This window comes from Psittacula echo, assembly GCF_963264785.1.
Source record: "Psittacula echo genome assembly, chromosome: 1".
Lineage (NCBI taxonomy): Eukaryota > Metazoa > Chordata > Aves > Psittaciformes > Psittacidae > Psittacula > Psittacula echo.
Genome location: NC_137735.1, coordinates 84,222,375 through 84,234,967, shown reverse-complemented (window position 1 = coordinate 84,234,967; position 12,593 = coordinate 84,222,375). Strand labels below are relative to the sequence as shown.

Genomic DNA, 12,593 nt, shown 5'->3' with positions numbered 1-12,593 from the left:
GTCCTGCCTTCTCTCCCAGCTATAGCTGATAACCGCTTGCAGCTACTGTAAATATGCAGCATATTCAGTCCCTCCACCTTCCAGAGAGCAGGACCCATTGCTCATGGTTGCTGAAGAGCCTCTCACCTTTACATAGCCCTGCTGGGGTGCTGCCTCTCCCCTGTAACATAAAAGTAGGGCTTTATGTATGGACATCACAGAGTGACTCTGCATCATGCTTAGTAGAAGAGGTTGAAGAAAGGTGCATGTTTCAGTCCAAGCCTGGCAAGCACCTAGTCCCACACCCTTGATCTGCCCCCTGACTGGCTCTCCAGTCCATGAGACTGGCCAGAGTTTGTCTGAAAGAGATGATGAACCTGGATCATGATGCGTTGTCCCAGCCACCAGCAACAAGCTTCCCTGTTTTCCTGCACTCTTGTCATTGCCCACTTTGTTACGCTTAGAATCCTGGTGGTTTCAAACACAAATGCTCTTTGGCTACAGCATGCCAGAGTCGGTGGGTAGGTGGGTGGGTAGGAAGAGCACGATCCAGGTGTTACCAGAGCCCTCTCAGAGGGTACAAAGGGACAGGGAGGCATGGCTAGAAATGAGGGAGCAGAGCAGCATCAGGAGGGCTCAAGAGAGAAGAATGGATGCATCTCCTCTTACACAGAAGCAACAACCTGGCCAGCAGCCTTCACCCACCCCTCCCATAGCTGCAGCTGCATTGCTCACAGGCAGAGGGGTCCAGACCCATGCTGGCTTATCCACAGTGTAGTGGGGCCATCCACCACACAGGAGTGGGGAGAAAAGAACAGAGCTGTCATGGGGCTGAGGGGGAAGTACCAGCCATGCAAGGGCATGAACAAGAATTTAAGCAAAAATGCAAACTGTTCAAATGCTGGGAATAGTATGTTTTTTGAAGGGATCCATTTCATAAGGTAACTTACTAAAATTGTGTGTGGACTTGGTTTTTTCTTTTTTCACAATGAAAATCATGTCAACACAGAATATTCCTCAGAATATTCCTCTTCCCTAATCAATTTCTTTTGCAAAAGGTACTAAATAATTTGAGTCAGTGTTTCTGAGCTGCCGAGGCCTGGCTTGTGAACAAACTTAACGTCTGAGTCTCCACAGGCAGCAGGGTACCCAAATACTCACAGCATCCATTAGCCATGTGTGAGTTTTAGAATTGCTCAGGGCTGGCCATGCAGGATATGCATGATATTGATGTTACAAAAAGCCATTTCATTAAGTTACACAGATGAGGAATTTGTGGGGCATGAAACTGTTTTGGGTAGAGTGCAGATTTCCATGCTAAGTTCCAAAATTAAAACTTCACTGGCAGTAGAAGGGAAGCCAGAAAGGCTGTGAATTTTGCTTTCCTGACACACCCCAAACTGTAGCAACCATCTGGATTTGAATGAGCATCAGACTGGACTGTAGCAAGAGAAATCAGTAGCTACAGCAACAATGCTGAAAAGGAAATCAGCCTGAGTGGATGTGGGTACAGGATGTGCATCTTTCTGGGGGATTTGAGGCCAATCAAGCCAAGGCTTCAGCATCTCACATGGAACTCATAAAAGTCCCCCTGAGGTCTGGCCAAATGTTATTCTGTTCAGCCAAACATCATTTTCTGGGAATAAACAAGGTCCTGAAAAAAAAAGCAAGCTGCATTTTTATCATTCTTTTGGAGTTTTCTTTTCCTCTTAGGCCAAACCTGAACTATTAAAACATCAAGTGCATATTTTCCACTGCAGACTCTTCCTCTGCAGGCTGAAAATGTAATGTTTATTATGTGATTTCATCCTGTAACTCAAAAAGATACTTGCTGCTTGCAGGCAGATCTAATGAACACCCCATGCTTATGTTCTCCCTCCAGATTTTTACATGTAGACCATGGTCTCCCTGACTCCTACTCCCGCAGAGAACAGCAATATTACTTAAACCGCATCCCAATACCTCCCAGATTTCTGGAAACTGTGTGTCTCATTTCAGTTCTAGGTTTTGTGCACCTGAAACTGAGACAAGTATATTAATTGTTGACTGAGCAAGATGGAGACACCCGCTAGGTTGAATGTCGTTTCTTCCTCTGTAATCTGATAATCCTGAGGGGTCAATACAATTCAGTCCTGGAGACTCAGGGAGTGTTCTAGGTCTTAGATGGTCAAAACTACTTTAATTTTTGCAAGATGTACAGGCTAAGCAAATTCTGTTTCCCCAAGTGGTAAATGCTCCATCCCTGGCAGTGTTCAAGGCCAGGTTAGACAAAGCCTTGGGCAACATGGCCTAGTGTGACATATTCCTGCCCATAGCAGGGGGTTGGAACTGGATATCTTAAGGTCCCTTTCAACGCAAACCATTCTATGATTCTGTGACTCTACGAAGTGTGAAAAAGTCAGGCTCACTGATCTGAGAGATGCCTTGAGCTCCTATACACTGGTTTACCGTGCTTGGTATTGCACATCTCAGTTTAAAAAGCTGCCTGAGAACAGAGACAGATACAAGTACCCACTGAAACAGTTGTGCAGGTCCTTGGACTGAGTTAATAATACTATGAGAAATGGGAAATTCAAAACTTTGCTATGGTTGTCTGCCAGTGCCCTTGTGTCCGCTCTGCAGCTTCTGTACATTGCTCTATTAGAAGTACATTAAAAGCTACACTGAAATTCAGCTTCTTGTGAATAAAAAAGAGGTAACAGAGTATAATCACATGAGAATGTCTTGAACTAAATTGCTCTGTCAAGCTTACTTCTCTGTGTTAAAGCCTTCTTTGTAGAGTTTATTTGTGGCATGGCAATTGCTTTGCTGCTCATGTGGAGTTCACACTGAAGGATCTGCTAAGGGCTGATGCAATGGCCTAGTTAAGGAGAAGAGGACTTACAACTGTTATAGAATTACAATGTTCCACACTCATTCTGGAAACTGAATATAAGCTTTTTTTACTGTAGATGTTGTCTCATCCACAATGTGGGCAGCGGGATTCAAAATCTAGAGAAAGATGAGCTGCAGAGTAGCAGCATTCTCTTGCTCAGGTTCCTCAGTTGCTTTAGCCAGCACTCTCATTAGACAAAGGAGTCCTTGGTCCAGGGAATTTGATTGTTTCATCTTTAGACTCAAATCCTCTTCTATCTCTGCAGTGTCACAGGTAGTAGTGCCAAGCTGTTAAACAATGACACAGCAACACCTCAGCCCTATAACTTCTTTTATCTTCCAGATCTTGTTACCTACTTGATGTTCAGGTCTTCTCCTCACCACCCTCCCTCTGTCAAATATGAATTGTGAATTATGACCAACCAAACCACTCATCAGAGAAAACCAGCAATGTGCCAGAAATGTGCGAATTTCTTCCAACAAGAAATGGTGATGTGTTAAAATGCCTGAGGAAACCCCTCAGTCTTGCTTTCTGATCTCTGTGATGGGTTCATTTGCCATCTGCCTGATGGACAATTAGGGAGTACCATGTCTGTAGTCAAATGACCCCCAACGTCTGATTCGTCAGACAGGTGACACAGAAACATGGTCACATCTATGGCACCACTGGCTGAGAAAGGCATAGCGTCGGTTAAGGGCTTCTTGAGCAACATCACTCATGTACTTTTTAATTTTTTGTTCATAGTAACAATGAAAAATGTCCCCAAAAATGTTTCAGGTGGAGAAACAATGTTGTGTCAGCTAGTCCTGTAGCTCAACAGCAAGAGAAAGCTTCTTTCTGCTCAACTTCCTGAAGGGTCGCCTATTGAGGGTCAAGAAAATCCTAAATGCAAAGCATTAAATCAAATACAGGAAAACTTCTTTTTCTTCCTGTTTCTGATCCTCTTGCAAGCGCAGCACCTAGATCTCCTGATGCCTTTTGATCCTGCCCTGGAGTCCTCCACTCCCCTGCCACACCAGTGCTCCTGCTGGACAAACTAGGACCTCTTTTAAGAACACGATTTCAGCAGGGCTCCTGGACCCCATGTTGTCACACTGTGAGTATAACCTAACAGGTGGGAAACTTAAAATGTCTTATCTGTGAGTGATGGCAGGCAAAATATGAGCGAAGCAGGCAGAGGTGGAGGGAGTAAAGGAATCACCATGCTGTGTATTGACAGGGCTCTGTGTGCATGCTGTGAAAGTGCTAACCTTGCACATTTTTTTCTTTGGCTCAGTACCCATGAAGAGGTGAAGGCTGGGTTATCATCAGAGGCAATTGTGTAACCATGCCACGTGTTTTCTGCTTCACTAGAAGTGACCAGCTCTAGGCCCCACTGATTCCACTTTGTCCTTCCTGTCAAGGCAACATGTCCGCACTCACCCAGTGACCCAAGGTCTGTGCCATGATAAAGCTCATCTGGAAAGTCCTGTGCACTGAGTGTGGGATGCACAGCTGGCTCTCTCCTCACTGCTTAAGCAAGGTCTTGTCCTATTCCCTTCCAATCACTTATGTACAGAGCAGGGTATCCCAAAACAGAAGGGAAGTGCAGTGGTATGATGCAGCCAGAGCAAGCTCTGTAGCAGGACACTGTGTAAAAAAGGGTCCTGATAGAATGGCATGGCCTCCATCTGCATTGCAGCATTAAGGCTCATACCCCTTTCCCTGACCTGAAAAGCCAAGCATGCCCTGCCTAACAAGGTGCAATAGAACAAAGCAGAGTTGCAAGGAAGGATTAAACATGACAGTATCTGATTTCCTTCCCTTGTACTCCATTAGGACTTCTTATCTTGCTTCCCTGTAGCATCCTTTGTCTGAAAAACCTGGACAAACACTATCAGCTGAATCCCATCTCCCCTCTGCATGGGGGAAAGATCCGTGTCTTTGAGCACCAAATGACATTTGGCTTAGCTGTGACACAGAGAGGGGCCTTGACTTACCCGATGTTACCCAGTAAGGCAGTAACTGAGCTAGGTGTAAAGCCCTTGCGTCCTGCTTCAGATGAGCCAGCAGGTTCTGTGCCCGAGGCCCCAGCAGTGCCGAGCAAGCTCCCCTCTCAGCATGGCTGGAGGAGCAAGCCTCCCTGCACAGCCACCACAGGAAGCTGGTGTTGCAAGTACAGCGTGGTCCATCCAGCAGATGACACAGACACAGACTTCTGCCGCCTTCTTCTATAAAAGCCATTCAGAGGGGGCAGTGATCTGGGGTTTCACTTTTCTGTAGCCAAAATGAACATAAAATCTAAATAAGAACAGTCTTGGAAACACCCATGCCATGTAAGTACTGTGTTTTTCTCTACTGGTGCTCTTGCTCATGGCCTTGTGCCATGAAGTTTGGATAGTCTCTGGGGATGGCTACACCATGGCAACTCTGGACACCTCTTCTGTTGCTTCATCACCCTCGGAGGGAAGCATTTTTTCCTTCTATCTGCTCAGCATTTCTCTGTATGCCACTGTGCACCTCCGAAGAGCCTGGCTCAACTTCATTCCACCTGCCTTGAACATCAACAGTAGAAGTGCCTTCATGAGATGCCTGTACTGATGTGAGGGGAGAGGGAGTCCAGGCAACAAAATCACAGCTAAAGCTAAACACAAAGTCTATATGCATTACAAAATGTGTTTTTATGTGGTAAAGTTGTATCTGAAGAGTCATATGACTCGAAAAGAGTATAGTTAATTGTGTCAAGTGCTGTTTCCAGATAGATTTGTAAATGTTTTGGCTTTTTGTCTCCCCTTCTTTGGCAACAGTCTGAGTAATACAAATGCATAAATTAAAACAGGTTTTCATTTTTATTACACCAGGAATTATCTTCATTTCTCTGTAATATCCAATATCCAAAATATCTCCGAACATGTGAACAGCTAGTTCATTTTGTATGTATTTTAAAATTATTAGGTAACATTCACTCATTACTTTTAGTAGATTTAATAGTAGGATTTCAATAACTGATCATCCTCTGTGTGTACCATTCATTTTAAGTTTCAGACAGACACACTACAGATTTCTCATGCTGGAAGCTTAACAACCTTGGTTGCAGCATTTTTTGCAACATACAGCGCATGTTTCTTGTAAGTCAAGACCAAGTTTATATGTAAAGGCGATGTCTGTTATAATATAGCTGGGAAAGCTGGATATGCCCTACTTTGTATAGGGCTTACCCTACAAATGGGCTAGCCTTACATCAAATATAGCTATAGGACTATTTATAAATGCCAGCTACCAATTTAGCTTGCAATTTAATCTATGAAGTGCATTAAAATAAGAGTAATTCATTGATGTATTTGCCATGCCTCAATTTACTTATTTGTTCACATGACACCACAGGAATATGTTATATTTGTCAGCTCAGCTCCCTGTGCCTGGGAAAGACAGTTAATCTGCCACCAGGCCGTTTGTCTCTGGTTAAGATCTTCAACAGGCTACTGAAGTGGATAATCTGTATTTACTCTGATATTTTCAGTTTAATTTGAAGTTTGCATTTTATTGCATATCTTTCTTTATATGCATGTTGAAACTTGCAAAATGTTCATATTGTCTGAGGTTTTGTGATAGATGACCTTCTCTTCACTGTGGCCTGTGAAATATTTTGCCACCCCATTTGTCTATCTGTGTGTTGCTGCTACTTCTATTGATTTATACAAGTACTTTTTCTTGTAATGCTTTTTTGTCATTTGAGATAAATTGCATTGGGATTCTTTGCTTTAGATACACGGGCCAGGAAAACTAATATAATTATTCGGAGTTCCTTTAGAATAAAAATACTGATTTTTTTTTTTTTCAGCCTTCAGCTGAGCACCTAACATGTTAACCAGAGTTGTAAATCTAAGTTTTACAGTGATTTTTTTCTCACCAGTCCCCATGCAAAGCTGATGTAGGTACTGAAAAGAGACATTCCCTTTGTTACAGCAGCTCGTTTCTACCAGGGGCTCTTGCGTGAAAGTGCAGGGACCACCTTAGGCACAATACCACTGTTACAAAGAACTGTTTCCTCAGCTTTTTTCTTTTAACACATGCCTCTTATTGAAAGCCAAAGATTGAAGTTAAGTTTATTGTTTTGGTTTGGCTTTAAGAGCTGAACATTGGGTTACAGTCCTTGAAAAGGCAGAACAGGGACATATTAAATAACAGGTGTCTTTCTTGAGATTATTTACCTTTGGTGACAGTGGTTCCAAAATTGCTTAAGATTGCACACAAGGATTCCTGTAGATAAAAGTGTTGGAGTAGTATTAAGGATATTACAACCACCACAGACACCTTTTCTTCCTGCAGTTGCAGAGGCTGGTGAGCCACTGTTAATGGACAATTAGTTGTCATCTATGAACCTGAACTATAGAAACTGAGAAGAAGTCAGAGGAAAATAGACCAGATTTGGGTTAAGGAAATTAATATTGCACATTGAACATCTTATTTTATTTTCATGGGGAAATATGTTTTCTACAGCAGTCCTAAACTTGAAGGTATAGGACACTTCACATTTTTCCATCACTTTTGATAGGCAATGCAGAGAAGACTGTAAGGCTTATAGGAAATTTCAGAATAAGGTTTGGTGTGACTGGAATTTATCAATATTTATGATGGCCTGTATTAATTTATTAATTGCACCTTTTGTGCCCATCAGTGCAGCTGAAAATAGTAAATTTTAAAGTGCTGGTGGAAAGGAACCTGTGAAGGAAATACAGTGAAAAATTAAATGCTCCAGAAAATAATAAAATAAAATAGTCATAATGATACAGGCAAAGTAGAAGTGCTTCCATGGCATCCGTTTCTTATTGACCTGGTGTCTTGCTCCATTTCAATATGATAGTACCTGGAAAGGAAATCCAATGTGTCAGCACATACAACTTGTCAATCACTGTAATCTTTCTGAGATTTATCTGCAAGTAAGGTAATTTCCCAAATGTTCCTTGGAACAAAATAAAGTTTTAGAATAATGTCATAGTTTCAATTTAGAATTGGAAATAAAGAAGTTTCAAAAATCTTCTGTGAAACAGCTGAAAGATACGCTGCCTTTAAAAGTGAGAGTAAACCTATGTAACCATTCACTTTCAAGGAGGATGAACCAAAATTAATTGTTGTCATTTACTATAGAAATCCACTATGCTTGGAGGGTTATAAGAAATTTGATATAGGCATTTTGGCTACATCAACAATTTATTGTGATGTGGCCTAATTCGAATTCTTTATAATTAACCATTAGGTACAATGTTTCACTTAGGTTTTGTAGCAGCTTAATATGGTTAAGCTGAAAGGATTAGTCACTGAAGATAGTAGATAAACACAGATTGCTTGTTGATCTGTCAGGTACACACTGACCTCAGACACATATGAAGTATTATCATAAGAGGAAATCTCTTTCCTGTGGTTAAAATCATGACTGCCAATTCACTGGTCACTGAAGCCATCACTGTGTATGGCAAAGATGTTGCATGCCCTTTTCAGCACTGCTATCTTTTATTAGACCAGTAGCCTTGTTGGAAGAAGTAGCCAGTCTTTCAGACACATAATCTCTCCTTCAGGTCTGAAGAAGCATCCAGAAGCTTTCAAACTAAGTACAAGTTCAGACCACTTGTTCTGAGCTTCGTGAGAGAGGAACCAGCTGAAGCACCAGCTGACTGCCTGAACTAAAGGGCAGTTAGTGCTTGTGGAGCAAACTGGGCATTAGGGAGTCAGACAGCTAGGTGGTTCCTGGGGGATGAAGAAACAGGTATTTTACACCCCATGGATGGTAAATGGCTTAGGGGAAGGAATTAGATGATAGTGAATAGGATCTCCACAGAATCACTGGTTTTGATGACTCCATAGATCTTTTATTTTAGTTTTCCATGCTCATCCTTAAAATGTATTTTGCATGTGCCCATTTGGATTACTTTTTTAGTTTCAGTTTACAGCAGCCTGAATGACAACAGGCAGCTTGGGATGAGTCGTGTTCCAGCAAATGCCCAGGGCACCATTCCTTTGAAAACTGCTATTTTCCACAAGTTACTTACAGAAGTTGAAGATGGGAGTGAGAGGACAGACGATAGGAGGCACTCCTGGAGAAAGCTCTGCTTATTACTTCATAGTTACACAACCACTTTTTTATCAGTATTTCCATCTCGAACTGATAATCTTCTAAATCTTTCGGTTTGTGTGAGTACATGTTCATTCCTCCCCCATATGGCATTGATATAACACTTTCCCCCAGCAGTCACTGCCTGCCTCCTGACTGTTTTCCCAACTTCTGTGGTTTATAAATCATGTTAAATTTTATTCCACAAGAGGCTGTGCCTGATTTTTGAGCATCATCCTGAAACTTCCTTTTATCCCCAGACATCTCTCCTGGGCCTCTGCACTGCTCTTCCCTGTGTTTTTTCCAGCTACTACATCAGAGTCAAAGCACACTGTATAGCTAATATTCAGTCTTAACATTCACTCTTTTTCAAAGCTTACTCTTCAGACAAAGAGCATATAGGGCTGCTTGTGCTGTTGTGATCTAACAAGCTCCCTTGCACAGAACAGAGAACCTCTGCTATTAATGTGGCTTCACAGAGACGGTTTGTGTTGAAGCTTTTTCTCTTCACAAGGATCATAAATCTCTATAGTGTTACTGAGTCCTTCCACTGCACAGGCACTGGAGGGCATGCTGACAGCCCTACAGCTGCAGTTCTGCAGTTTTCTGGGGACTGGTGCAAAGCAGTCACTTAGTTAGGGCTCTCAGGGAGTCCTCATAGTTTGGACTGAGTATTTCTGCTCAATGACATGCTGGAATTTAGTAAACTTCTTTTCTTACCAGATTGAACTTCTGTATAAGATGCTACAAGCAGAGGTTTGCAGAAGACCCAAGTCAAGTGAGCAGCACTGTTTGTGAGTGACTCTTGTTACAAACAAGATTCATGGCAGCACAGATCTGAATCTGGCAAAGGGAAGAAGGAGCCACCTGGAACACCTGAGACATCTGCACTGCTGGTGACACCAAATAACGGAAGATGATCACCATGATGGGGAAGCAAGGATGTCATTCAACAACATGGTGTAATATTTGTGCATAGTCACAGTGGAAGCAGAACTTATTTCCATATCTAGACTAGCACCCCACCCCATTTTGGTTTATATTCCTGACAGATTGCCTAACCCATAGTAGCTTTATTAGCAGCTTTGTCAGCAAACTACTGCAGTATTCTGTTAACATAACATGGGCAGTGTTTCTCTGTGTGGGTTTCATTTTGTTCTTAAAATACCTATAAAGCTGGCTTTGGGCTTCAAAAGATCACCGTACCCCATATTAGAGTGCTGTGATTGGATGCTGCCCAAAGGGAATATTACCTTATGTTGGACAGAGTTTGGGTTAGAAAGGACCTTAATATCATCCAGTTCTAATCCCCTGCCATAGGAAGGAACACCTTCCACTAGACCACGTTGCTCCAAGCCCCATCCAACCTGATCTTGAACACTGCCAGGGATGGGGCAGCCACAGTTTCTCTGGGCAACTTCTGCCGGCACCTCACCACCCTCACAGTGAAGAACTTCTGCCTAATATCTCATGTAAAGCTACCCTAAGAGAAGATAGACTGTATATTATGCTGCCTTGAGATGAACAAAGCTTTCCCCAACACTGGATTTTGGTGGGTTAAAGGAAGCAGTATTTGAATCATTCAAAGATTTCTCATACAAGCAGTATCCAATAAATACCCTTCCCCCACTTGGAAAGTCTCTGGGCAAATACTGTCCCTCTGTTCCAGCTCCTCCTTATTGCCTCTCCCCACTTCCGGATGGGCCCTGGCCCCCAGCCCTTATCTCCTCCAGCCCCTGGGCTGTTTGCAGAAAGCGGTTATAAAAAGGCTGACGGAGCAGAGAGTGGAGCGGAATTACAAGGTGCAGGAAAACAGCAGCACCGGACCACAGTGTATCTGCTTGACTCACCACAACCTGCTCTGCACCATGGGGAAGAATGGGCTGCTCAGCAAACCAAACATCTTCCTCCTTCTCCTCTTCTTCTTTCCTGGAAACAGCTCTCCTACCACAGAACCGTAAGCAACACATGTGCAAGGGGTGGGGGGGAGGTCTTAGTGCAGCTTTTTCCTTCAGTTTTCTTCCTTTCTGTCAAAGAGCGGTGCCAGTTTCTTCCATTGCTGCCTGGCATCCCACTACCAGCCAAGCCCTGAGCTTCCTGAACAGGGAGCTCTGCCAGTGCTCCCCACTCCCACCCTGAACCCCCTGCTTGTCCAGCCCTGGGACACCTACACCTATCCTCTCCCCAGCTTTGCCAGAGCTCACACTCCTGCCTTGTAGCTGCCTGCTAGTCCAGCTCTGGCTCCTCACAGCATCTTTGCCTGAGTATATTCTTGCCTAGAAACCTTTAGGTAGCTAGGGTTTTGTGGACATGATGCTAGAATCCATGTACTGACCTTTCCTGCAGTGTCCTTATTTCAATCCCTGGGTTGTTTCTCCCTGTTTTCTTGTTGCTTTCAAGCCAGTTTGCTCCCCTTTCTCCTGCTTCTTTCAAGCCAGTTTGTTTCCCTTGGCAGCATCAGATGTACTTGTTCCCAAAAGAGGATGTGTGACCTAGATTCTCCTCTTCCGGCACGGAGCCTGGCACTGGCACCCTCCTCTGGGTCATCCACCCCAGGGCTCAGCAGACCAGCAGCATGGCTGCGGCGCCTGCTCTGCTGAGGAGAGAGGAAGCCCAGGAAGGCACAGGCTGGCTGGAGTCTGGCCTCCCCATTCAGCCTCCCCTACCACAAAGGGTTGCTCTGAAGCCTGTAGTCTGGACAGGAACAGCCTCCCTCCTCAGACCCTGCCTGCTGTCACATATTGTGCCTTCTGCTACATTGTGCTGGCAGAAGCACAGTTCTCACCACCACCATTGCAGCTCTTGTAATGCTTGCTACAGGGATTTCATGCCCACAAGCAGCACTTCAGTAGGGCTAGCATCTGTAGCAGGAAGTGCAGCGCTACTGCTGCTGCTTGCTGTGTGGTCAGAGGTGATGTAGTGACCAACTCAGACTGAAGGACCTTTCACTCGTACTGTACCATCAACCCCTCATTCATCTGCCCTGTCTGGATGCTTCTGGGACAGATCAGCCAGCGAAGTCTGCTGTGACGTCAGGCAGAGGTCTCTGGTGTCCCTACAGTGATCTGATGCAATTAATTAATGATTAAATATTTTATTCATACCCGCCCAAGATCAGAGGGAAAGCAAATGAATTGGTCAGACCTCTCCTCCTATGAGCAACATGCTGCTCTTTGTCGCTGACCTGAGCCCCATTTTGGGAGGGGAGAAGGAAGAAAGGCGAAAGGAAGAGGTGGGGAAGAGAGGGGTGTAGTTGGGATCCACAGAATGAAGACAGAAGCCCCGCAGGGAGGCAGTGGAGTCTGAGCAGTCAATTGCTAGGTAGTATGAGGGTAGTGGCTCTGTTTTAAGTGCCGCAGGGTAGATCAAATATTGCGTACAATCCAGAAGGAAAGCCAGCCTTGAACAGAGACAAAATGAGGCTTCCAACTGAGAGTTGCTTACTGTGCTCTGCACAAGTAGGGAGTTTGCTCCTTTGAGCAGCAACAGTTGCTGCTATTTCTGTCTCCAATGTGTCTGGCTGCACAGGAGACAGTTAAGTCTCAGACTACATATTAGAAAAACTTATTCACCAAGTTAGTGCAGCACTGGAACAGGTGACACAGAAAAATGGTGGAAATTCTATCTCTTGAGCCCTTTGCAATGGTCCTG

The 12,593-nt window shown here is 44.0% G+C and overlaps 1 protein-coding gene across 1 annotated transcript in view; it reads left to right on the top strand.

Moving 5' to 3' along the window:
* Positions 1-10,641: 10,641 nt before the first annotated feature.
* The window catches only part of LOC308233022 (alpha-2-macroglobulin-like), a gene marked incomplete at both ends in the record, with an annotated part of 40,308 nt that continues 38,356 nt past the window's right edge, over positions 10,642-12,593 (top strand). Inside the window, 2 exon segments of the mRNA XM_080639510.1 lie at positions 10,642-10,775; positions 10,777-10,899. Coding sequence (XP_080495636.1) covers positions 10,642-10,775; positions 10,777-10,899 — 257 coding nt within the window.